Below are 25,979 nucleotides of genomic sequence, written 5' to 3' on the forward strand. Positions count from 1 at the left end.
CTCATACCTAATTTACATATATTAGAAAACAAACTATAACCAATTAAACATAAACACAATTATACCTCGCTCATCCTTTGTTTACAGAGTGCCAAGCATGACAGAATTCAGTGGGTCCCAATTTGGCTGTTTGCAATGTCACTGTCGTGTTCAGTGAAGAGCTCGGGGATGAAGGTATTAAAAAAATGGGGCAGCTGAAATTTTCAGGGAATTGGGAGATTGAGTAAACAAGCAGGATGCTTTGGCACATACTGTATTCTTAATAGGACAGTTCTTGATAACCTTATCTACATGATAAAAAGAATAGACTGAAGAAGCTGTTGTTGACCGGAACGCCTTAGGCTTGGAAGGCTCCTCGTGCCCAAACAAAACAGCTGTACCAGGAGGCTTTCCAAGCATTACTGATTGCAGTAACTGCATGGTTACACACAGAGAGGGAGCATTGAGGCCACCCCAGCAGCTCCTTCTGCTCTGCCCCACGCAGGGCGGCCTCAATGGCTTCTCCTGGGTGTGAGGACGCCCCAAAGGCCGAACCAAACCCGCTGCCACAATCCAGAACGCAATGCCACACACTTGGACCTTACCCAGCTCCCAACAACAGTGCTCATCACTACGGGGTAAATGCTTCAGGAGGCCTAAAACATAGTGATACATAATTGATGCCGTTACGTTGCTTGCAGAAGCCACATTCATTGCAATAATTTCTTTGCTTAGTGCAGGCACACCTGATCTAAGCAAAGAACAGAACTTACTGGCTTGCAACTTCCATGGATAAATTCAGGCTAGCTCTGCCTCACTTCATTTTTAAAATTGGCACAGAATCCCAAAGGTCACGGGAAACAGAAATAACACAAGGACGTATCACCTCAAAGACAGAGAAATCTACTTTGAAAAGGAAAGGAATATATGACATGAAAAAGAAAAATAGGACTTTATGTCCAAGAGAGGCTGCCTTCAGGGGACTAGGGAATTCAAGATCCTACACCCACTCTGGGGCTGCTCGTTGGATGCAGGACGAGGGCAGGGGACAGCTGATGGGAACTTGGATAATTTTATCAAAGCTGTTTAATGCAGCCCCACAGAGCTGTGCAGCAGCCCAGCTATGGGGGCACAGAGGTAGGGTTGGGGCAGGCCAACAAATGGAACTGGGAACCTGTTCCCTGTGCTGTCTTCCCCAGTAAAGTCAGCGCGTGGGTATCACTCATCTCAGAGCTATACAAACCCCAAAATGATGTAGCACAGCACCCACAGAACAGTGAATTCATGGTTTGAGTCATCTCAGTAATTTAAATGAGGCTTCTTCAGATGACAACAGCAGCATGGTGGGGTTTTGTGGGACCTCCAGCTATTCTGCCATTTTTCATAGGATTTCCTACCCGGTCCTTTGCAGCTCCCACACTGCTGACATTTCTGCCTCGCCATTAGCACGGATATTAAGGAGCAGTGACAAAGTGAACACCCACGTTACCAATACACAGCCCTCTCAAGGTCCTGCTCCTGCTGTTTGACACCACAGTCCAGCATCCTCACCACTGCTGACGAGAGGCGTCTCCCGGCAGGAATACCCGGGCCCTGCTCCAGCAGCTGCTCAACGAGCAGCTCTTAATGGATCACAGGAACTGCTGCTCAGTGTGGAATTTGCACTCTATGGGACACTGATGAAACGAGTGGCCTCTTAAAAAGGTCTCGTGTCCCAGCGTCTTTTGTCATCAGTGACTCGTGCAGTCATTCCGATTGTGTTAAAAAGAAAAATAAAGTGTCCATTTTAGCTAAAACAAATTTTTTTCCCACCTGGAATAAATATAGGGCAAGTTTTAGTCATTTCTTTTGATGTGTCCTGCTGTACCAAAATTCCAGTTATTGACTGGAATTACAGGAAGCCCTGACTTTGCTTTAGATAGCAGACACAGTTCTTCAGGTGTTTTGGCCCTGTACTTGATATAATTAGGAAAACCCTGGTTGATGTGACCAGGAAAATCCTACAAATATTAAAGATGTTGGAGGTTTTGATAATTTACAACACATGTTGAAATCTCATAATGGAGATGTACTATGTAACCCCAGGGCCTGAGGTCTCACACTTTAAGGAGGGTCAGCTACAACAGACCATGAGTTCAAGCAGCTTTTCAAGCTGCAGCTCAACACTGAGCAGAACAGAGTGACTTCAATAAGGCATCCAAGCAGAATTTTTAATGCATCAGGTCAGGCTGGAGAGGGGTCTTTAAATGAAACCAGTGAGCCAGAGAGCCCTTGGTACTGAGAGGAGACTCAGCATCACAGCTGAGAGTTTTCCAAGTGGTCACAGGCAATGGGAGGACCTGCCAAACCCCACGATACCCTTCTGCTCTCCTTGGTCTTGTCACTTTGTCCTTCTGTCTCTGGAGCTCTACAGATCCACTACAATTCACCCTTTCCTTACATTTGTGACTTGTAACATTTTGGGTCTAGAGCAGATGAGCTTTTACAGCAGGAATAACTGGCTATTTATACCAGTTCTCTGTACAAAAAGGACCAGAAGAAATTTAAAACAAACAATACCCTGTTTCTATGTTAGTTACTTATGCAAGGATATGCTAAGAAAACAGCCTTTTGTAGAAACAGATATAAACCACAGAAAAGCTAATGATTCCCATTTTAATGCAATCTGCACTAAATGCAATTCTGTGCAGGCAAGTGCTATACCCTGACAGAGTATTTCTGGAAAATTTAGGTACGAAACACAGGTAAAAAAATAAAGAAAAAAAAGCGATACTGACAAAGTGCAGCTGTGTTGGACTCTCAGGTACTTGCATGCTGCTACAGCAGTATGACAACCAGCAATATTTTACTTTGGATTGTACAAAAACCACACATCCATCATTCCCAAGTACCTAATATAGAGATTGTTGCCATGGAAAATCTGCACCTAAACATCTACTTTACTAAACAAAATAAACTAACAACTGAGGATGCAGCGCCTGTGTAGAAACAGAACGTTTAGGCACTTGGCGTCTTCCCAGTCAATGACTGTTTTAAAATGTATTAGCATGGTAATTGTCTCCAAGAACCCTGTAAAACGCACAGAACATGGGATAACAAAGGTTCAAGCTGTGAGACAATCTGGAGGAACTAATATCTTGCACTAAATATCAACCTGGTTAGTTCAGACAAAATATATTCCAACGACCTCCAACACACAAAAATGCAGGAGCCAGAGGGCAGAAGGAATGGACTGGTGGCTTTTCTGCACATCAAATTTGCAAATATCCCATGTTAAAGAATCATCTTGCATTTGCTGTGTGAATGAACCCATGTCAGAGCATGCAGAGATTGGGTCCCTCCTTATGTTATTTGGAAAATATAATTACTACTGTATTATTAAATGAAGAGGGATAGGTAAATAGCAGGGGCTGTACTGAGGAGCTCAAAAAATTTAAATAACCCATTAGATTAACATTGTAATTTAGTTTAGAGTGATCAGCTCACATTACTGAATTTTAACTGGGTAGAAGGGATGTTCTAGCACCCAGCCACAATGGGTTAATACAACTAGAGTGAGAAAAGTCTTGTTACTAGAGGACATGTTTTGATCATTAGATCAGATGAAGATAAAGAAGCAATAATTTTGAAAGTATTTCTGTATTGTTTCATTAAGTCATAGAGTATTAAACAATTCCCCCAAGATACAGGCTGAGAACATTGCTTTAATTTATGAAACTGTGAGTCGTTTTTTTGTGGAGGCAACCATTAAAATCTTTGTTATTTCAGAAGCAATTCCTCCATAATCAAACAGGAGATCAACACATCATCACTGAGATTTGGTGCTTTTGTACAACATGTGCCTGGCACAGGCTTTCCCAGCACTTTGGGGTGAGAGTAAGTATTTGGAAATATTTTTATAGTTGCAACAAGTAAGGTTAAAGAGGGTTGAAATGACTAAAACTTTATCAATAGAGGCACTGCATCAGACACTATCAACGGAAAGCTAAAGACAGAGCATTAGCTGGGCAAGGCTATGAGAAAATGGAAGGAGATTACTGAAATGGAAATCAAAGACTCACTCTGTCATTTCTGTGATCCTACTCCCTTTGAAGTTAATGGCTAAACTAATACTGACCTCACCAGGAACATGCTTTATTCAAAGAAAATCTGTCAAGTGCAAGGACTCAAGATATTTTCTGTCAGGCTTTATGAAAAAGTAAAATAAAAAAATCCCCCGAACATGGGTGTAGCCAGCAAAATGTGTCCCCCAAAACCAGGGCAGCTCCTATCTCCCTCAATAAAAGTGGTGCCCACATGGTGACAGCTGGGCAGAGACTGATCCTGTCAATGTAGTTACATAACAGGTCTCCTTTGCTCCACTGAATTTCCATAAAAATTCTGCAAAGATGGCTTAAAACACGCAGAAGGCACTGACTGCAACACTTCAGCTTTCATTCCTAACAGGTCTCTCTCCATGTGAGTTATGCTCCACCACAGCAAAACCAGTAACTGCTAAAAAATGTCAGAATTAGAGCAATTTGTAAGAGTTTCAATTGAACATTAAATCATTCTGATAGAGCAAAGCTGCCCACGCCACAGTCAGAGCTGAGTGGGAACTATCAGCCTCCTGCTCTCAGAAAACTCTCAGACTATCAAACCTGCAGAACGACCAAGTCTTTAATGGAATAGATAAATTTATCTTGTTTACACTTCGGAGCTCATAGATGGTGGAACAATGAAGGAGACGGGAGTTACAGGAAACTGATTCATACCCCACGTCAGGAAACATTTCTCATGCTCACTCAGAGATCAGAACTGTGTGGGCTCAGCACAGGGAAAGTGAAGCTGCCCAAGACAGAGGTAAAAGGGTCACTCAGAGAATTCTCAGCTCTTCTTTCTGGTTCTAGGGCAGTGCTGCTCGTATTCAAATGAGTATAAGGCCAGATTGCTAATTATAAATGGGAATTATTGTGCAGCAAATACACAGTTAAAAATAATTAAATGGTTATTGAAGCTAAAAGCCTTCTCCATGTCCTGATTTTACTTGTTTCTATGCCCTAAATGATACACTTCCTACTTCCAGTGGACAGAACTAGAGGAGGTAGCAGGGAAATTCAAAGATAAACCAATTCATGGCTAATCTTCAATTTGAATCACTGGAATGGGAATTAAAAGTTTGAAAATCTAAGAGGGATTTTCTGTGCCTTTTCAGTTCAACTGTTTCATTACATATCCATGGTCAATGTATGGTGGGGTTTGGTGGTGACTTTAATCCTAAAGGTAGCCTTGTTCTGCAAAACCACATTTCAAAACAGTAAGAACTGGGCCATTTAGAATTCAAAAAACCTGTGATCACTTAGAAAACAATACATCCAGAGGCGTGGGATGAGATGTATTTGAAGGTCCCCTCTAACCCAAGTCATTCTGTGATTCCGTGAATGCCACAGAAACCAGAATTCAGCCACATCCTGAAGAAGCTCAGAACCACAGGAAACTCACACCAGCAAACCCCAATATCATCATCTCCGTGATACCCTTCAGGCAGAACTGAGCCTTACTTTGAGTGTGCTGTTCTTGGCCGTCAGCTGCTGCTCCAGCTGGGAGATTTGGCTGCTGGAGTTCTCCCTCAGCTTGGTGAGGCTGCCCTGGAGTCTCTGGACATCTTCTACGAGCTGGGCGATCTCCCGCTCCTTCGCAGCCAGTTCTGCTTCCAAGCTGGAGCGTGTCAGCACCTCGATGGCCTGCTCCTGCAGGGAAAAAAGGATCAGGCCACAAAAATGAAGAAAAGGCAACAAACCTAAATTCGGGGCAGCTTGGCAAGGAGCAAACACGGCGTTGGGTGGCACAAGAAACAGGCACTTCCTAAATCTGGGACTGCTGTGATTGACATCGGGAATCTGGAAGATGAAACTCCCTACAGCCCAGGACAGCTCTCTGGGGAAACAGGAATAACAGAGGGAATAAATTTCCCTATTTCGTAAGTGCACTGGAAAGATGCAGCCATGAAAGTCAAAGGATTCTATTTAGATCTATTTATTATTAATAGCCCAAATGCTTTGACAACTATGAAAATCTGTGCTTACAAAATACTAATCAGATAAAATATTCTGAAGTAATGGAGCAGAATTTCTTAATCAGGAACGGCAGAGCCATGTGCCTGTGGCTCTCTGCATGCACACTGCACGTTTCAGGCAAAATTGTCACAAATTGCCCCAAACTGCTACTTCCAATGAACTTGCTCCTTGCATGAAAATTGTTCATGTTAACACTATTGCAAGCATCCCTCTGTGGGGAAGATGAGAGATGTGACAGCTCTAAGACAAGGCCATTCTCCCTTTGGTCACCACTTTCAGAAACTCCCTTTCCTAAATCTTCCTTCTTCCAGTTTCCCACAGCTGTAAAATCTGTCCTCAAGTCTGAAACTTCCTCCCTGGACTGACTTCCTGGGAGGACAATGAATCAGAGCGGACAGAGAGGTTCAGAAAAGGCAGATCCATTCAGAAAAGATAATAGAGACTAATTGTACTATCTCTGTCCCCTTTTGTGCTGGGAGATAACAGCTGTGATGCATCAGGGAGCTCTGAGCCTCCTCCATGGAGAATGTGAGGAAACCCTTGTGTCTGTGTGGGGGGCACGAGGCAGCCCAATGAGGGGCACACATTCCATTAAAGAGCCCAAAATGCATCTCACAAAGGTTAATGGCTGCTCCTCAGAAGCACCAGTGAAGGAGGAGAGAATCCATTTAGCCAGAGGGAGATGATGATGGTGAGCACTAAACTAAAGATCTATGGTGAAAGAGCTGAGAATTCACCCCACTGACACCCTGACGACTCAAGATGACACTCCAGCAGATTGAAATATACTCCATACCCTCTTTTCTGGGAATAGAGGAACAACAAAATCCCCTTTTCCATATCTTCTAAACATTCAGCTTGATTCTCAGTGACTACACCCCGCTGCACTCACAGAGAGCTGCATGTACGAACAGCAGTTAACAACGCTCTCCTATTACACTGAATTATACTTTTAACTTGAAAAAACCTCTAATTTGCTTGCATGAAACATCACAAGTTGTATAATCATCTGCTGCTTGTGCCTATTGAGACTAGAACGTAGAGTCTGAAATAAGATAGATAATGATCATTTTCATCCTGCAGTAGTTGTCATATTAAATATAAATGAAGTGCAGAAGTACTATTAAATACAAGAAAGACCTAATGTTAAAATAATGATAAGACTAGGACACGAGATAGGAAGAGGCAGGTAATTCAGAGTTACAAGTGATATTCAGGCTTTTTATTTTTTGTTTTGCAGCCTGCTTGTCTATCTTTTGACTTCTCTGAGAAAATACTGCGTTGTATTAATAGACAACCAAACAGATCTGGAGGACTTATGGTTTGTTACTTGTTCTCTGCAAATGATTTTTAAAGGCAGCCATGTGTTCTTCTGCTACCAGTGTCGAGCACGTATAAGGCTTGCAAGGAAAAAAAAGCAATGATTTCTTTTGTTTCTTAAATCTGCTGCTTAGAAGTAGACTAAATTTCACTTAATTGCAGATTTACATTTAAATACTCCTATTTCTCCTTTGGCAAACAAAAATCAAAGTAATCTGGTTGCTCATCTGTGATACCTGTTCACCCAGGGCCAGCTGGAGCCCTGGAACAGCCAGCCCCGTGTGCCTGCAGGTCCCATCAGCAGTTTTGGCTTTATTCAGAACCACACAGAGGAGGCAGCAAGCAGGAGTGCAGGGTATCTCCTCAATTTTCCAAGGATTTATAGGTGTAATTCTCAGTTTAGATACAGCCAGTGAAAACTGGAGTAGTATCAAATTTATTTCCAGTTTCTCTGACAGCCCAGACACAGAGTAAGGGCAGGCAGAGTGGGCAGGGAAGCTCTGGGCCCCCCTGGGATGGAGCCCCACACCTCAGGGCCCAACAGGCAGGCACGTGCTGATGGCCACCAAGGCTCTCTTGCTGCCTCTATTTCCCCTCTACTGATGCTCTCAGCCATGTGAAATCATTTCTGAGAGTTGTGCTGTCCACCTGGACCAGGCAGTGATGGATCACCACAGAGCCAAGTGACCTCCGTCCTTCCCGTGGTCTCCTCCGGCCACCAACCCCCTCAGAAGCTGAACCCCACCACAATCCCACAGGAGCACCGTTCCCTTTTCGTTAAAATACGACTTCAAACAGCTATTTTTATAGCTGTGGGCATAAATTGAAGGAGCTGTACTGCAGGAATGTCAGAAACCTGTAAGAGTCAGTAAATATTTTCTCTCACCACATCAGGTGCCTTCTGGATCTGCGTAGCAAGTTGGAGAGATTTGTTAGCTGATGAGAGCTGCTCCCTTAAGGTCTCTGCCTCTCTCTGAGCCACCTCTGCCCTCTGAAGGAAATGAAAAGGGGTGAAAAGAGAAAGTACATTCAGTTTAACAACTGACAATTATTACAAGAACATTCATCAATTCATGCCTGACTGAATATAATTGATTTTCCTAAACACTCAACCTAATAAATGTTAGAAAAAAACATAGAATGTGATGGATTTTTATTTTAAACAGTACAAGGAAGAAATAATTGAGCGATTACGACAGTAATTTAACGCTAGGAGCAAGGAATCCCCTGCTGATACTAATGCTGCGGCCCACTGAATTTCCCAGACTGAATAAATACAAGTGGAAATGGAGTCTTTTTATTCAATTTCTTTCTATTCTCATAGACCAAGCAGATTTTATTGCAAGACTCCTCATGGGAATAATTCTCACGGGCAAATGCTGAATAAAAAGATATTCTGACCACTCTCTCAAACACACATACAATGTTGTGGGCTGTCTTTCTGCAGTAATTATTCCCTACAACATGAATTGTTAGATTCTGTTCTTTCAGCAGGTCTGTTTATTCAACAATATTTAACCCTAAAGTGACAATTTTGCACAGCTCAGTCACCAGCTGCTGAGGATTTACGCAATAGCTGATAAGCCCCTGACTTGGCTACTGGTCAAAATTCCCATCTAAATATTGAATAATAATAGAAAGGAGAAAAGCAGAACGACGAGGAAAAAATGTCTGTACAAGAGTTTGGGCAGAGACAGATGGATCAGTAACTTCAGGCAATAAATAGCAGCAAAGTCCTTTTCATAACTGTCTGTAAGCTTCTGTTAGAAATGGAACAAAACCTGGTTCTTTTACAATATACACTCCTCCTGGCAAGCAAGACTGTCTTCTCTCTCAAAAAAAAAAAGGTATTTTATTGTTATAAAACCACGCTGCTTTCCTCCTTGAGTAATCACTGCTTTTTGCCTGGGCTACTCCATGCAAATCATGCTGTGCTTTCAGAAAACAGCCAAAATAATTTTCCATCTCCACTTCCAAGACCTATCACCAATTCTACCAAACCCATCAGCTGCCACCAGTGAGGGTCAAAACTTTTCTTGACCAGAAGGATAAATCCCCACTGCCATTTATAAGCCACTAAAACTGCCATGTTTTGTGTGCCTGACTCCTTGCTAATCCTTTGGAAAACCTAGCTCATCTGAAATAGTGAATATAGAACACAGAGCAAATATAAAGCCTGTAGTGAATATAAAATTACAGTGAATACAGAAGCTATAGCAAATACACAACTTACAGTAATATAAAGCCGATAATGAATATAAAATCTATAGCAAATATAAAATCTATAGCAAATATAAACCCTACAGTGATATAACCCCTTCAGCCCTGTATGTGTGTGGTCTCTGACTTCCTCACCAGTCAAAGCAGACTGTGCATGTTTAATCAATGAGTAAACTAACAGCAATCAAATACTAAACGCATCATCTGCGCTATTTGCTCACAACATTGTATTAAATGATTTTGCATAGGTTCTACAGCTGTAATTAAAATGTGATTGTAAAAAGTACAGTGATGCGGCTCCAATAATCAGAGAAGGGGACACAACCTATTGTGTGCTTGGAAAACATGGAAACAGCAATAAAAAAAGGCACAAAACGAGGGATTTATGTTGTTTACGCAGCTGGATAATATTAGGATAAATACTGAGCTAACAACACACATTGAGATAAATTATTTTCTGGTACTTTATTAGATGTGCAGCTACATATATTGATCTAATAACTGCAGAACAACTCCAGCAAAGCAGGACAAGTTACTGCACTGTGGCACTTGCTCTTCCATCTACTGCTGTATAAGTAATGGGTTTTGCAGCCTTGAGCAATTCTGCTGATGGCTTCCATTCAGTGCAGCATTGTTTGGAGAATCTATTCAGCTCGCATGCGAGCAAACCACAGAGGATATTGCTAATAGGTGGTACATCTGCATATACAGTGAGCTGTCAGCTGCCCTTTCTGCACAGCCTCCCCAGCCAATTCCCAACACCTGTTGTGATCCTCGGAATAATACCAGACAAGATTTCATACTAGGCATTGTTAAAAATACATCAGCACAAACTCTGGGCAATTCTGTCTGGGAAATACTGGTCAATTTTCCTCTTTTTTTACCCCTCTCACAGAATGGAAGCTTTTTAGAGCCAGAATTACAGATGTGCTCAGTGTCTGGAAAGCACTTTTGGGTGCTATTGCAATATAAATTATAAATGACACACAAAACCCTGCTAAAAGAATGGTAGTTTCAAATTTGAGCACTTACAAGTTTGGAAAAGCCAAGCCCGAGGCTGGTGCTTGGCCATCCCCCGTGAGGGTTTCAGGAGGGGGATGGCACCACACAGGAGCTGCTGTGGCTTTTTCCCAGGGAGATACCATCCACCTCTGAGAGAGACATGGCTTGGTGAGCGGATCCTTTGCTTTGTCCTCTTGTTCTGTGCGTGACCCCTGCACTTCATTTGCTCCAAGCTAAACCCGCTCTCCCCGCCGATGGGATTAATCGCTTCCTCATGGAAGCTGTGCTGCACCACCACAAGTGCTTCAGGATGTTAATGAAAGCACTGGCACAAGCCCTGTTTGGTGCTGTTTGGGTTCCTGGAGCCCCTGGCACATCTCCCTGCACGGCAGCACTGACTGGAGGCTCCTAGCGTGGCAGGACCTGCCCCTGCCCATTCCTGCGCCGAGACCCCGCGCAGAGGCTGCGGTGCTGCTCCCCTGCCAGACCCTCTGGGTTTGCCTCTTCCACTCCCACCCCTCTCTGCTTGTCGCTCTGTCCCCTTCCTAATTCATTTTGGCTGCTGGAAGCACCATTTCTGTCTCCTCTGTGTTCCACAGTGCCTTTAGCTCCAGGCAGGCAAAACCCAGCTCGTACCTCGCACGACCTAATGAACATTCACAAACTTCCAGAATGAGCCTTACCCCAACGATTTCCTCCTTCCTCTTTTCCTCCTTCCTCTTCTCCTCGCTGCTTCTTCTCCAAATGTCCTCACAAAAGCTCCTCCAAGTGTCTGTGTCCCGGTGTCTCTCCCCATTCCCTCCCCACTACCAATCCCTCTCCCCTTCCTGCTCCCATGCTGATGTCTCCAGTCGTGGCAGGGGCAGCCTGGGGAGCGTCTCCCCGCCCTGTGCCCCCACAAAACCTTACATCACACCCAGAAAAAGCAAAACCTGCCTGGTTAATGTTCACCCAGCTGGAGCAGTATAGACTGCAGCGTGCCTGGGACAGGCACCGACAGCAAAGCCTGAACAAATTCAAACCAGATTCTGCTGAGTTTCTGTGAACTCTTTTCTCCAGACTCTTATAGGCTGGCCAAACTTGAGGCTGTTTTTTAATTATTATTATTTTTTAAAAATTTTTTCTACTTGAAGCAACAGAAGATACAACCCTGAGAAAAAAGCAAACCCTCCCTCGTCAAACCCCTGCTATTAAATCCGGGCACAGCAGGCTCCTCACCAAAACAGCAAGAAAAACTCGTAACATCTGGGGGAGAATGGATTTTTTTTTTCTAATCTTGTTCTTAAAAATGGTTGAACAATTTTTCCTGAAGTAAGAAAAAAGAGCGCAGCCAGAGACAGGCACCCAGTATGGAAAATGGCTAAACCCAAGGAATCTTGCACAACTGGGAGCCACTGGAAAAGTTCACAAAACCTTCTGTTTGTGTGAAACTGTCCCACTTCAGCTGAGAAATACACAGAGATTTATAGAATCACAGAATGGCTTGTGTTGAAGGGACCTTAAAGATCATCCAGTGCCACCCCTGCCATGGGCAGGGACACCTTCCACTGTCCCAGGTTGCTCCAAGCCCCGTCCAGCCTGGCCTCGGACACTTCCAGGGATCCAGGGGCAGCCACAGCTGCTCTGTGCCAGGGCCTCCCCACCCTCACAGGGAAGGATTCCTTCCCAACATCCCATCTAACCCTGCCCTCTGGCACTGGGAAGCCATTCCTCCCAGTCCTGGAACTCCAAGTCCTTGTCCCAAGTCCCTCTCCAGCTCTCTGGGAGCCCCTTCAGGCACTGGATATGCCATAGCATAGCTGCTTTTCCTGAGTCAGTGCTAAAACTCTTGGTTTCTTATTCCCAAATCCTATGCACAGCCTAAAAAAACCCCCTCAATGACCAGTGACAGCCACACTAATGGCCTTGATGGAGCTCATGCAAATCCAGCCTTGCCCAAAATCCTATTTGTCAGGATAGTTCAGTCATACAATTCCTCCTAATTCCTACTCTGCTGCTTTCTAGTACAGAACTACCTCCCTGGTAACAAAATATTTCAAAACACTTCCATTTTCCTTCATACAGCGGGTAAATATTGTACAGCTCACAGTGGAGCTGGGAGGTCACGATCGTAACGCTGCCATGTGCTTTCCAATTAAAGATAGAAAAAAAAAGCCTTACACAATATACCCAGTTTAAATTATTCTCCTTGTTTCCTGACAAGATAATGAATAGCATGAACCGAGTGCTCTTCTACTTACAGTAAAATGTTAATTTGATCAAAGACCAGTGGTGTGAACAGTAAAATGAGATACTTATGTGAAAAAAAATGTATAACCTTTCCCTTAAAGTTCCACCAGCCAAACTGTATTTCCTTATTCCATGCTAAATTCAGTGCTGTATGTGGGAAAATCTTCCTATGGGCGAGGAGTGGGTATTATCACAAGTAATTCTGCTGCAGTTAATGAGCCTGGTTATGGCAGCAATCACCACGCTTGGAGCTGACATTCGGACTTGCAAGCTGCTGCAAAAGCTGCGTTTTTCAGAGTACAACATCAATTAAAACACACTGGTTCAATGTGCTTTAATTTCCCAACTTTTCAGCTATAAAAATTTGCTATAAAACCTTTAGATGGCCCTTACTTCCACAGAACAGCAGCAAGGTTAGCAGAACATCAGGGACATGAAAGATTTTTCAGGGCTCTGGCACCCATTTTTCCCAACAATGGAGAATTACATGGAAAAAAAGAAAAAACTCCACCAACCAGAAGAGGCTGGGTTGTCTTCATTCTTGTCTTCAGGCTATTGCACTTTCCTCTGTGTGCTGAAAGGCTGCCAGATAAATGTATTCCCAACTGATAGCCAGGCATTTGCAGGAAACCCGTGTTTGCATGAAAATAATGTTATCCATATTTTGCCTTTATACAGAACTTCTCCGTGCAAGGATCTCAATGCCCTTTGTAAAGTAAATGTTATTATTCCCACTTTACAGACAGTGAAATCCCAGGATTAAGTGAATGACTTCATCTGCCATGAAGCAGTGTAACTTACTTGGATCCATGGAATGGTTTGGGTTGGAAAGAACCTTAAATCTCATCTCATTCCACCCCCTGCCATGGGCAGGGACACCTTTCCCTATCCCAGGTTGCTCCAAGCTCCATCCAGCCTGGCCTGGAGCACCTCCAGGGATGGGGCAATTCCCCTGGGTGATGGCACACAATGAAAGCATCCAGCTCACTGCCAAGGGAGCCAGAAATAAAAGCAAATCCTCTGGCAGTGTCTGTGCCAGCCTTAGTGTGATGCAGGAGTCATGGCAGGATGAATTCCCTTCCTCATGGAAGTGCAAACCCAAGGATGCCTCGTCAGGGGTGTGGTGGGTCACAGCAAACCCCCCGAGCACCAGCACCACCTGTATTGTGTTGCACTTGTGCTGCTGAGTGAAAAGGGGAATTTATTCCATCTGCTGCTCAAAACCATACATATTTTATGGCAATCTCACTTAGCAGGAATATCTTTTCCAACCATTTTCCAATGTGATTTGTTGGAGACAGGAAGGTGCCATACCCAAGGAAATAAAAAATAATCTTGAGAGCAGCACTTCTGGTAAAACACCCTGGTGAGGTTTGCTTTCTACTTTTATAGCAGACACTGTTTTATGTATTTTAGTGGCAGTTTGGCTCCAAAAAGTGCTTAAATTCACAAACCCTTCCTCTACAGACTTTAAAACCCAACACTACATTTCTGTGGAATAAATGGTATTGATCCAGTCTAGATTCTTTAATAAAAGCTTCTGTATTTTACGAAGTACAGTTTTCCTGATTTATTGGTAGCAGAAGTTTCTACATTTGACTTTCTTTCCCCAAGTAGAAATCTGGGAGCCCTATCAGCACTGTGAAGACAGAAAGAAAACCAATGGAAACATTTGGCTTTTCTAAGGGCTAACAGAAGAAAAAATAAATTAATTCTTCATTTATAGCTTACAAAATACAGTCCACACACACACACACAGAAATCTCATGTCCTCTTTCTGTTACCACTCTCAAAATGTAAGGATACCTATACTTGAGTCTGCTTTTCCAATCTATTTCCTCTTCCAGATTAAAATACAATAACCCAGGATCAAACAACCCTAACCAAAGTTCTTCTCTTTTTGTTTTAAAAGTGAAAAAGCACTTTTTTCTTTACAGAAAGCTCAAATTACAAAGCCCATTAGAGTTCTTTTTTTTTTAAACTATGTGATCAGTGTATAAAGCCAGAAAAGAGATCTGACTACATCAATGACATGAAGCCAGAAATTTTGACTCAGTATTAAAACCTTAAAATAAGCCTTGCTGTCATTTAAAAAATTTAGAACTCCAAAATATTTCTGTTTTCACAGCCTAGGAATTATTCTGTCCAACAAAAACCTCCGTTTTTCTCAGGCACAACTGGATGATTCCAGGTTGCTGGATGAAGTACAGAAACAGAACAATAATTCATTGGAATAAATTTGTCGTCCCAAAAGATTCTGTGACTTTGCTGCCATAAATGCTTACTGGAAAGGTGTAAACTTGAAAAGGTACAGGAAAGTGCTAACCATAAATATTTGTCTAAAATATACAGTAACACAACTGTAACTGCTGTGAATGCAGGAAAGTACACTGGAGCTTCATTAACTTCCCTGATTGGAAATTAGAATATTCTGGGAATCAAACAATAAAAAATTCAAAGATGCTGTATCCCAAACTATGATAAATCATTTATTTTGACAAGTACGGGTAGTTCAGTTTTAATTATTTATTCTTATACTTCGTAGCATATCAGAAAATATGCAGTGATTTATTGTGCAAAATGAAATCTTAATAAAATGAGTCCCTTCCCCAAACTACAGCATTATTAAATCTTCATGGAAATGCAGGGGGAACTCGTGGGTTATGTTATCAAGTTTTGTCATCGAGCCGCTGGGTTAATAAAGTGAAAATGAGCCATTCCTATTGTATTTGGCTCTATTGTGCCCTCAGTCCTGCACAGGCCTGAACTACTTGAGTCCCACAACCTTGGGGATGAGGAGAGGGCTGGACAGGGATTCTGCACCCTCCTGCTGTCTGGGAGATGATGCAGTTGCATCTTTTACCATGAAAGCAGTGGGGATTTTGGCTTCAGACCTTACACCCCTCCTAAAGCTCCATGGCAGGAGCTAACGACTCCTTTCGAGGCTGGTGCAGCTGCACCAGACATTTTAATGCACTAGTCTTGCCCTTTTTTATGTAAAAAAACCTCTCATGACCTTCAAAGGGAAGGGTTGCACCCATGTCACCCTCACAGTGAGTGTAACTCAGGGTATTCTGAGCTTTGCCAGTCAGAATGGACCAGCCCTGACATAAAACCTCACTCAAGATTGTGGATTAATGGCACTGAGCACCTGGATGAGCAGCTGAGAAAGAAGGGGCTGTCATCACCCCTCATCTCCAGCACCCACCTCTGTCTCAGCGAGGGATTAATTTCTCTCAGTATTACGTTTTGTGGGAAAATTCAGTTTACACCTTGAGTTAATGACACAATGGAGAGGGAGGGAGCTTTGCGGTCACTACCCCTCCTTCTCTCTGAGCAGAAAATTGCAAAGCTCACTGGTATTTAAAGGCAATTATTTTGATGAGCCAGTAATTTGTTCTGGGGGTGGTATCACGCAAAGCAGCCCAGAAAGTTCCTGCATGAAAAAACTTGAGGATGCAAGTGAGGAAAAACATTGGGAGAAGAGAGGTGATGGAGCTGAAGATAAGAAGACTGGTCCCTGCTTCACCCAACAGGACACAGGGGTGGGAGTCACAACATCAGCTCTGTCCCTGTGGGTTTTATCATTTTTATGGACACCTGGACCACAGTCAGGGAGCCCCTGTTCCTGCAGAACTGGAGAGGGAAAGGCACTCCCCACCTCACAACAGCAAGGGAAGTTCTGAAGTGCCACCTCTGGATTTAAAAAGGGCACTAACTGGGAAAGGCATTTTCAAGAAATGTCAGATATATAAAAATTTACACCAATTTCCCCCCATCTTCATTGGAAACATGTAAATTTGTGCTCTGAATCCCAGTCATTTGGGTCAGTGCTAATTCCAGAGCAGCAAAACATCACATCCACATCAGCAAGGCAGTCCATGAGCAAAGCAGGAGTCGTGCTGAGCGCTACTCTTTAAAGGTAGCCTTAATAACAGGGAATGAGCACTTACTGAAATGGTAAAAGGAAATGTTAATTTAACTATTAAATACACAATTAGGTTAAGTACTTGTTTCTGCAATTGTCACACTTCAGCCTGATGCAAACTCACTTTCTGGCCTGTGCAATAGATTTAATTCCTTCCAATATATATATATTTTTTTTCAACTAGAAAGAGGTAAAACACAGGAATTGCTGCTACAAAGATTAGATATAATTTATCAAAACGTTTTATAAAGGTAAAGCATCACACAAGGCAAGGACTCTACGGGGATGTTTCAACAAATGAGCTGAAACACTGCAGCAGCTCCTGCTCCTCTCCAGGTGAACCTTCCCTTGCCTTCTCCAGCTCCTCCAAGGCCACAGAGTCCTCTTTGTGTCCCCCACGGGGCCCAACACAAGAAAGACACGGAACTGTTGGAGAGAGTCCAGAGGAGGCCACGGAGCTGCTCCAGGGCTGGAGCCCCTCTGCTCTGAGCCAGGCTGGGAGAGCTGGGGGTGTTTATCTGGAGAAGAGAAGGTTCCAGGGCGACCTCAAAGCCCCTTCCAGGGCCTAAAGGGGCTCCAGGAGATGTGGAGAGGGACTTCGGACAAGGGCCTGGAGTGACAGGACAAGGGAAAAAATCCTTCCCTGTGAGGGTGGGGAGGCTCTGGCACAGGGTGCCCAGAGAAGCTGTGGCTGCCCCTGGATCCCTGGAAGCACCCAAGGCCAGGCTGGATGGGGCTTGGAGCAGCCTGGCACAGTGGAAGGTGTCCCTGCCCATGGCAGGCAGTTTGGAACTGGATGATTTTTAGGGTCCTTTCCAACCCAAACCATTCCATGATTCTGTGATTTCCATGCTGTGGCTTCTCTCACAGTTTGCTGAGCTGCCTCAAGTTGCTAAATCCCCAGAGAACAAATGAGGCCCCTTCATCCCAAATCCAGGCCTTTCTGCACTTACTGAGCTCAGTGGGCTCAGTGAAGGATCCCCCAGCTGCCAGAGCTGCTGTTTAGGAGGGGATGGGACTGCAGCAGCCAGAGCGGGACGAAGAGCAGAGGGAGATGGAGAAGGGGAGCCAGAACCCCCTCTTCTGGCTTTGCAAGAGTTCAGATGAACGGCACGCTGATTTTATGTACAGTCAGATTTTGCAGAAATACAACCAAACTAAGGGTTACACACATAAGCAGTTATAAATTTTACCTAATTACAAGAAAAGCACCACAATAAAGTAAAAAACAAACCCAACCCACATTGCAGCTTTGTACCAGTTAAGATAGAAAAACAGCATTTCTGGATAAATAGGTATAATCCATTTTAGGAGGCAATGAAGAATTCAGAAATACCTTTTCTTTAACTACAGGCCCCCTTTAGACTGAAGGAAAAAAACCAACTCCTGGGTAAATCATTGCAAAATGTACTGCCTTTGCAAAAATCACAAAATAATTCTACCACAACATTTTTAACACCTACACCATTTCTAAAAAGTCTACATATTTTCAAATAATTACTAGGACTTCCATCAATATTTAATGCCGTCTACAAAAGTTCTTTGACAGAACTAAAAACCCACTGTACAAACACCAGTTTGCTTTTACTGACTAAATAATCAACTCAACAACAACAACTTACAAATATGATTTTGGCTTCATTAAGACATTGAGATCCTGGAGTGCGTCCAGAGAAGGAAACAGACCTAGGGAGGGTCTGGGGCACCAGGAGAAGCTGAGGGAGCTGGGAGGGCTCAGCCTGGGGAAAAGGAGGCTCAGGTGGGACCTTCTCTCTCCCTACAACTCCCTGGAAGGAGGCTTTAGGTGGGGGTCAGGCTCTGCTTTCAGGTAACAAGTGATAGGACAAGAAGAAATGGCCTTAGGTTGCTCCAAGGGAGGTTTAGGTTGGATATCAGGGAAAATCTCTTCATTGAAAGGGTTGTCCAGCCCTGGCACAGCTGCCCACGGCAGTGGTGGAGTCCCCATCCCTTCAGGGATTTCAAAGCCCTGTGGATGTGGCACTTGGGGACATGGGTTAGTGGTGGCCTTGTCAGTGCTGGGTAATGGTTGGACTGGATGATCTTGGAGGGCTTTTCCAACGGAAATGATTCTGTGATTTGTATTTTTCCAATTTTCCAAGAACTAATGTAAAGGCCAATGGCACTTGCTAGACTTGACAGCTGCAGCAGGGGAGCGTGGGGGCTGAAAGATGACCTGGCAACAGGGAAAAGACAAAACAAAACAGCAGCTGGAGCAGGGGGTACATTTTCAACAGGATCAGTGACCTGGTCTGGCTCACACAGCCACTGCTGACAGCAGGACCCAGGGAGGGGAAGGAGCTGCCACTATTCCTACTGGAAGGGAGCTGCTCTTAGGTGAACTTCAACTGGATTATAAATCCATAGCCTGGGAGATTTAAGACTGCAATCTCTGATCATACGTGGTAGAGGGATTAATGAAGCTCACTGATAAGCAAATGCCTGGCTGAGGTTTCCCTCTGAGAAACCACCACCCACTGGCTTGTGGAATTTCCATTGTCATGGGAATCCTGCCTGGTCATACACATCTCCTCCATCACCTCACTCCTTCAGAAGGATTCTCTGCAAGGGTGTTAGGTTTGTTAAAACTCAGTATTTGTGCCACTCATGTCAGGAGTGTGCACTGTGAGGGATGGCCAGAGAGACATTTCACAGCCCAAATTAACATCTGCAGGAACAAATGACAATTTCTTTGTTGTCCTGCACAGAAAGAACAGTCTGATCCAACTCTTGCTAAAAATTAATATGCCAATAAAACACAGCAGAAAAGGAAGGGGAAAGAAAAGTCTGGAGAAGTCCACAAAAGCTGCAGCCCTGCCACAGCCATAGGGCAGAGGCCCTTTAATTTGGGCAAACCATTCACCTGCATATCTGAGTAGGGGCCAACATGACGGGTTTAGAAACACAAAGCCAAGAATAACCATAGTGGGAAACGTAAGTTTAAATTATTAGAAGGTAAATATATGGCAAACACTGCTCTACTGTGCACACAATCCTTACAGAGCATCCCTAAAGAGCTGTATTTTGCTCAAAATTTGCATATTTTCTTACTCCACGCAGTTATGACTGCGAACTGCATACAAAAGAACTGTCATGAAATCCAAACGAGAATTAAAAAAGAATACTCCAAGTCACACTTAGAATTTTATGGCAGACTCATTTGAAATCCTACCTGATTCGCTCTTTCAAGGTCTGTCATGATCATCTCGATTTCATCAGCCCTGGGAAAACAAGAGAGCAGAAGTTTTGTTATCACACAGAGAACGGCTGCTGCACGAGCTCAGGCAGAGCAGCAGGCACACAAACAGCACCAACTGCCAATATTTATTTGTAAAAGGACACAGTAGGACTGAGCAGCTCATCTCCTGGCTGGTGAGATCCTCTGGGGTATTCTGGACCAGTCTGCAAGTCTCCAATTCTTTTGCCTGTTCTCTTTTTGCAATGCAACAGGCAAATTGATATCTGAGCATATTCATTGGATCTTTGAAGGTCTTACTCCCCAAAATTCCAGGCAGTGTAATTTTTCCAACACATAAAGGTGCTTCCCAAGTGATAATTATGGAGAATTCAAAGACTACAGATCTTCAGTCAACTCCCCATATACACAAAAGCAACCAGCTATTCTTCTGTTTCAGTGTGCCCAGAATTTGGCTAAAAAAAAGAATCAAGAGATCAAAGAGACCAAGAAATATAATTTTACATTACGTGAAAAAAAGGGTTTTTTTGACACAAATTGATCAAACTCTAAATTTAGACTCTTCATGCACTTTGCAATGCTGAATTGGAAAGTTAAAGGGTTGAAAACTATACAAATAGTCAATGAAACAAGAGATCCTTCAGATTGTTGTGTAAGGGAGCAGCTCGCAGACGTGACCCCTTAAAAATCAGAATTTCTAATACTTCACTCACACAAATGGAGCCAATCCTTAAGCAATCTTTTCTTATCTTCACGCTCAATCATGGACAAGTATTTCCCACTCAGGCTCTCACCTGGGAAAGGTACCAGGAAAAGGGCTGACAGCCCTAAAAAGTATGTTCTGTATCAATATAATAAGACATATTATTCTCCCCAGACATTTTGCCTGTCTTGTATGCCTGGACCATATGGAAGCAATAAACACTATCCTCATCTCCTCTGAACAGCAGCTTTACCAGCAAGTCCTTTTGCAATCTGCCAACACCATAATGTCTGGTTTTTGTTTTTAATCTGTAGCAGATCATTATCAGCAAAAGCTGTGAAATACTGGAATTCCCTTCCTCTGCCCATGCAGAAAAGTCAGGGTTTGTTTTTTCTGCTGATTCCCACAGAAGATCCATTTTCCTGTGCAGGTGTTCGTTAGGAAAGATGGTTAATTGAAGTACATCAGGGTTCTGGCACACTCCACACTGGATCATTACAGTGAATATTGACTTATTCCTCAGCAGTGTTTTAGGCTTTTGGGTGTACACTTAGGGAAATGCAGCAAAAGATCATAATCAGTAAATGTGCATGTATATAAATTAATGGAAAATTATTTTAAATTACAGCCTTTAATATTGTTGGGGCAACATGAACTGCCTTTTGAAAGAATCTTTTGGACAATAATGGTAAACAGATTAACATGTGTTTTCTTGTGCAGGAGAAGCAATGTGCTCTTACACTGGGAAGAAATCCTGCACACCATGTTTGGAATTAATAAATAATGGTCATTACTTACTGAACTGAACAACCACTGCCTGGGCAAAAAAGGATTCAAGGGAGTAGCCACGAGACTGACCTGGACACACTAAAATCAGCCTGCAATAACACTTTCCGTCTCTTTGGCCTCTGCAGTTGTGAAACATCTTGTGTTTTAGACTCCAGGCCCAAAAAACTTATTAACTCACTTACGGAAATGACAGAATTTCACATGAAAAACAAAACACGTCCCAAAGCCCATGCAAGTGACCCCACTGCTTATCTGTAACACAGGTAAGAGGGAAGAGAGCATCCCAACACACTGAAAAGATGCATCCCAGCATTTCACAAATATTTTTAGCTAGGATAGTTTAAGGATCCTCTTTATATAAGCTTATGCATTCAGGCTCAATTTACGTGTGAATGCCTCAGGTTATATGGAGCCAGTAAATGATGTCTGGATTATGTCACACGCCTCCCAAATCAGAGCTGGGAATGTCCCATCCCAGCACATCGGCTGCAGCTGAAACCAATCCAGCTTCCTCTCCTTCTCTGGGGGGTGAGGAGAACAATAAAATCCCCGCCTTTCCTCCCAAACAGGGGGTGCCAGGTATCAGCCAAAGGTCTGGAACACTACAGCACCTAAGAAGAGCGAGAGACTCGGAAGCAGAAACCCTGGGATTGGGAGAGGATGAGTGCCCGGCTTTGGGAGCAGAAGGTGGGGTTTCAGCTCAGCCAGGGAAACTCTTTGTTTTCTGGCAGAAAGGAAGATGATTCTGATGGAGAAAAGATGAGTGGGAAGGGGCAGAAGTTTGAGGGGGTCTGGAACCATCCAGGGACTTTCAGCCACCTTTAAAGGGGCAAGGTAAGGGGAGGCAAAGGTAGGGAAACTGGAGAAGACAGAGGAGCAAGGGAAGGAACAGAGGGCTATCTGAGGCCAATGGACAAAGGGGAGAGAGGACCAAGAGCAGTAAAGCAGAGGAGCACCCTGAGCCAGAGCACGGGTGGGTGGCTGCCAGGAAAACACAAGATGGTGCTGGAAAAACAAGGTAGAAAGGCTCAAGCCTGCATTTAAAATGGAGAGAAATATTAATACTGGTATTTGTGTCCCATTTCGGCCGGGGTCAGGATTTAAGAGCTCTATTACAGCACTGGGATACACAGCCAATTACAAAAAGAAGCAACTGAGGATATAGAATGCCATAAAAATGACATTTGCACCCTTCAGCGTGCGCAGATAATTCTGACTGAATCCAGTAAAGTGTCAAACTGTAGCCAAAGGCAAAATTGTCCCTTTGTCCTTGTATCCAGACACACCGGCTGACAGATCCTGAACTCCCCTCTCCCTCCTACGTTTTCTTCTCCCAAGCTTTTCAGCACACCTAATTGAAGGATGTAACGTCTCCAAAAAAATTCAAGCAAAACACCTCCAGCCTAGCAGTCTGCACACCAATGGAGGGTAATGCTGCAACCATAAACGTTATCTTTAAGTAAAGTAATGAATTAAATTACTCTGTATTCTTTCCTAGCACAAGTGTCAACAGCATTCAGGAGAATCTTCAAAAGGAATTCAGGCTTTTCATTTTAAAAGCTCAACTACCACATCAGTAGCTGGCACTCAGCAGCCTAAAATCACTTATTTGAGCAAGTCTCTAATAGCTGCATTCACTGTTTGCTCAGCACAAGTATTTATTATAAAATAAATTACAGTTCTCCCACCTTTTATGCACTCACAGAAACAACCTGCATCGATTTATTGTTTACAAAGGACTGTGTCAAACTCAGACCTGTCAGGCACAAGGCAGCTCTGCTTGGCTCACTGAACGAGTCCCACACAGGTCATTTTTGATGTATTCACCCTCCACTACATTTGCTCATTTTCAGCCCTTCCTATTTCAATATCCCTCTTTATTTCAGTGGAACAACTTGGCAGGCAGAGCACCATCCAGCTCCGGGCTTGTCCTGCAGGCTTGCACCGAAAATCTGATGGGAATCTCAAAGGGAACAGTGACCTTGGAAGGGACCTTGAAGATCACCTCATTCCACCCCTGCCATGGGCAGGGACGTCTTCCACTATCCCAGGGTTGCTCCCAGCCCCAATGTCCAGCCTGGCCTTGGGCACTGCCAGGGATCCAGGGGCAGCCCCAGCTGCTCTGGGCACCCTGTGCCAGGGCCTTCCCACCCTCACAGAGAAGAATTTGTTCACCTAATCAGCAAATTTGTGGTTACACAGAATCTATTTGTAACCAAAGTCACCCCATGTGAACCAAAGTCACTTTTAGGAACCAGAGATCTGATTATTTCACTTTTTACTTTCTTTATTCTTGAAGAAACACAAACCTTGGCCCCTCATGAACGCCTCAATTCCCCCATCACTCCAAGAGATGAAGGCAAGGAGAAAACCCCCCAAAGTTCCTTCTTCAGACAGATACAGAGAATGAGGGTAATTATTAACAGGAAGACATTTTACTAAAATACACTGATATTTATGGTGGTTACACCAGATTTCTACATTGCAACCCAACATTAATCAGGGTTTGGTCAAGGGTGATACTTTCTAAACATTAACACAGATCATGAGAAAAAAAGTGGGGAAAAGCTGTTTTCAGGAATAAATGTTATCTATCCTGTGTTTTTGCATTCCACAGATAATATAATCATTTATCTGATCTAGTTCCTTATAATCTCCATGGCAGAGGAAAAGTAATCATGTAAGCAAGTCAGTTCTTCAGGGTGTATTACAGCTTGTTCCAAGTTTCAACATTTTCAGACTAAGGAATTTAGGGAATCAAATTTTAAGCCCAAGCATTCTAGCTACAAAATCAGCATCACCACTTAAAAAGAATCTGAAGTGTTGAAACAGCACGACCATGAAATATTCTATTATTTCTTCTCTTGGTACTGTGTTTGAAGTGAGAAACAAAATGCATTAAAAGCTATAGATTTTACAAGGTATAAGCTTTTACTAGTCATGAAACAGCCCTCAAAGCTAACATGCTATCTATAAAAAACAACTTAAGGAGTTGAAAAAAAACCCCCAAACCACCCCACTTTTCAATTCAATTGCTTATGGGAAATAAAAAGTGCAGAAAGGCTCGATTTTCATTTTAAGATCAAGAAAACCGATTAGGTTTGAACAGCATAACAAGCCAGCAAATTCAAGGGTTGGTAACAGGGAAAAAGCTCAGTTCTTCTTCTAAATAAAATTAAATCAGATGAAAACCTGGAACACCACGAAGTTATTCACTTGCAAGCAAGAAGAATCTGGACTTTATGATTAAAATCCAGTTGATCCAAGTCCTTCATTTAGCTACTAGCTTAAAGAGGCAGAAACAATTCCTTTTTTATTAACATGACAAGTGAATGGTTTGCCAAATCTTGTGGCTACAGCCCCCTAAACATTCAAACTTACTCAACCTTGAAGGAAACTGCTGTTGGATTCTTTATACATGGAAGGACTGAAAAATACAGATGACACTTTGGAAATTGCAGTCAGTGGCATGGCCAAGAAACTTCCCTACCAGGGCAGATTAATACTTTGGTTTGGCAAAAAACAAACAACATTTTTTCCCACACATTTGTTTTCTTTAAAAACATGTAAAAGTTTACTAGTTGGAGCAAACGGTATATGGAGCCAGTGGGGCTTGTTAAAATGTTCTAATTACCCAAACATTTACGCAGGCAATTTTGAACTAAAAGCAGACATTATCAACTAATGTGCATTTATGTTTAATTAAGGAAAAAAAAAAAAAAGAAAAATCCTCCTTGTAACGTATATCTGTGACCGGCACAGAGCAGATTTTGGCCAAATTAGGTAAACAGCTCAGCCTCTTAAAATTACAGGCAGTGTAACCCAGCACTTGGCCAGCACAAGGCAAAAAATGTGAGGTTATTTGGGATATTTGGGAAGGGATGAAAAGAAGAACAGGGGCCAAAGCATTTAAAGGGAAAAAAATAAAAAAAGAGCAAAAGGCAGTGCACTGAATTTTTTCAGGTTTCAATGAAATTTTTATCAGGGAAGGTTCCTGGGTCTAGGAAGCAATTTCGGATCACTAAACAATGGCAGAATTGCCTGCAGCCCAATGATCACGGCATTCACTCAGGCCACGAGAGCATTCCAGCATTTGAATATTCAATTTTATTTTTACTTTAAGCAAAGCAGAGGGGCGAAAAATTCCCTACCCAAGTTCTAACCACTTCCTAAACTCTGCTGGTGGATGCCCTCATCTAATCCCTGCACCTCAGTGCCCTGCCAAGGTGCCTGGGATTTGCTGCCTAATTTCTAGGAAAGAAAAAACCACCAAACACTTTCTTAGAAAGTTTCCAGAGGAAGGTAATATAAAAAACCCACTAATTTTATTCTTTGGAACTTTATGAGTATCACTGTACACACATTTATGTGTTTTTAGAGTTCATAATTATTCCAATCCAACAGACATCCACAGAGCATAAATTCACCTTTACTGCTAGTACAAGATGGAATAACAGGCAGAAGGGTTGTACAAAGAATAAAAGAAAAAGTTATTTCAGCACAACATGTCAAAGGGGAAGATCTCACACCCTTTTTACT

General features: G+C 43.0%; 1 protein-coding gene across 9 annotated transcripts in view; it reads right to left on the minus strand.

Annotated features, from left to right (window-relative positions):
• CUX1 (cut like homeobox 1) overlaps window positions 1-25,979 on the minus strand; it is a 270,225-nt gene that overhangs the window by 79,011 nt on the left and 165,235 nt on the right. For all 9 annotated transcript variants that reach the window (XM_032130115.1, XM_032130112.1, XM_032130116.1 and 6 more), the window contains 3 exons: window positions 19,925-19,973; window positions 8,242-8,346; window positions 5,520-5,708 (listed from right to left, as the gene is read on the minus strand). In XM_032130115.1, coding sequence (XP_031986006.1) covers window positions 5,520-5,708; window positions 8,242-8,346; window positions 19,925-19,973 — 343 coding nt within the window. The remainder of the gene's footprint in view (window positions 1-5,519; window positions 5,709-8,241; window positions 8,347-19,924; window positions 19,974-25,979) is intronic.

This window comes from Corvus moneduloides, chromosome 20 (assembly GCF_009650955.1).
Source record: "Corvus moneduloides isolate bCorMon1 chromosome 20, bCorMon1.pri, whole genome shotgun sequence".
Classification (NCBI taxonomy): Eukaryota; Metazoa; Chordata; class Aves; order Passeriformes; family Corvidae; genus Corvus; species Corvus moneduloides.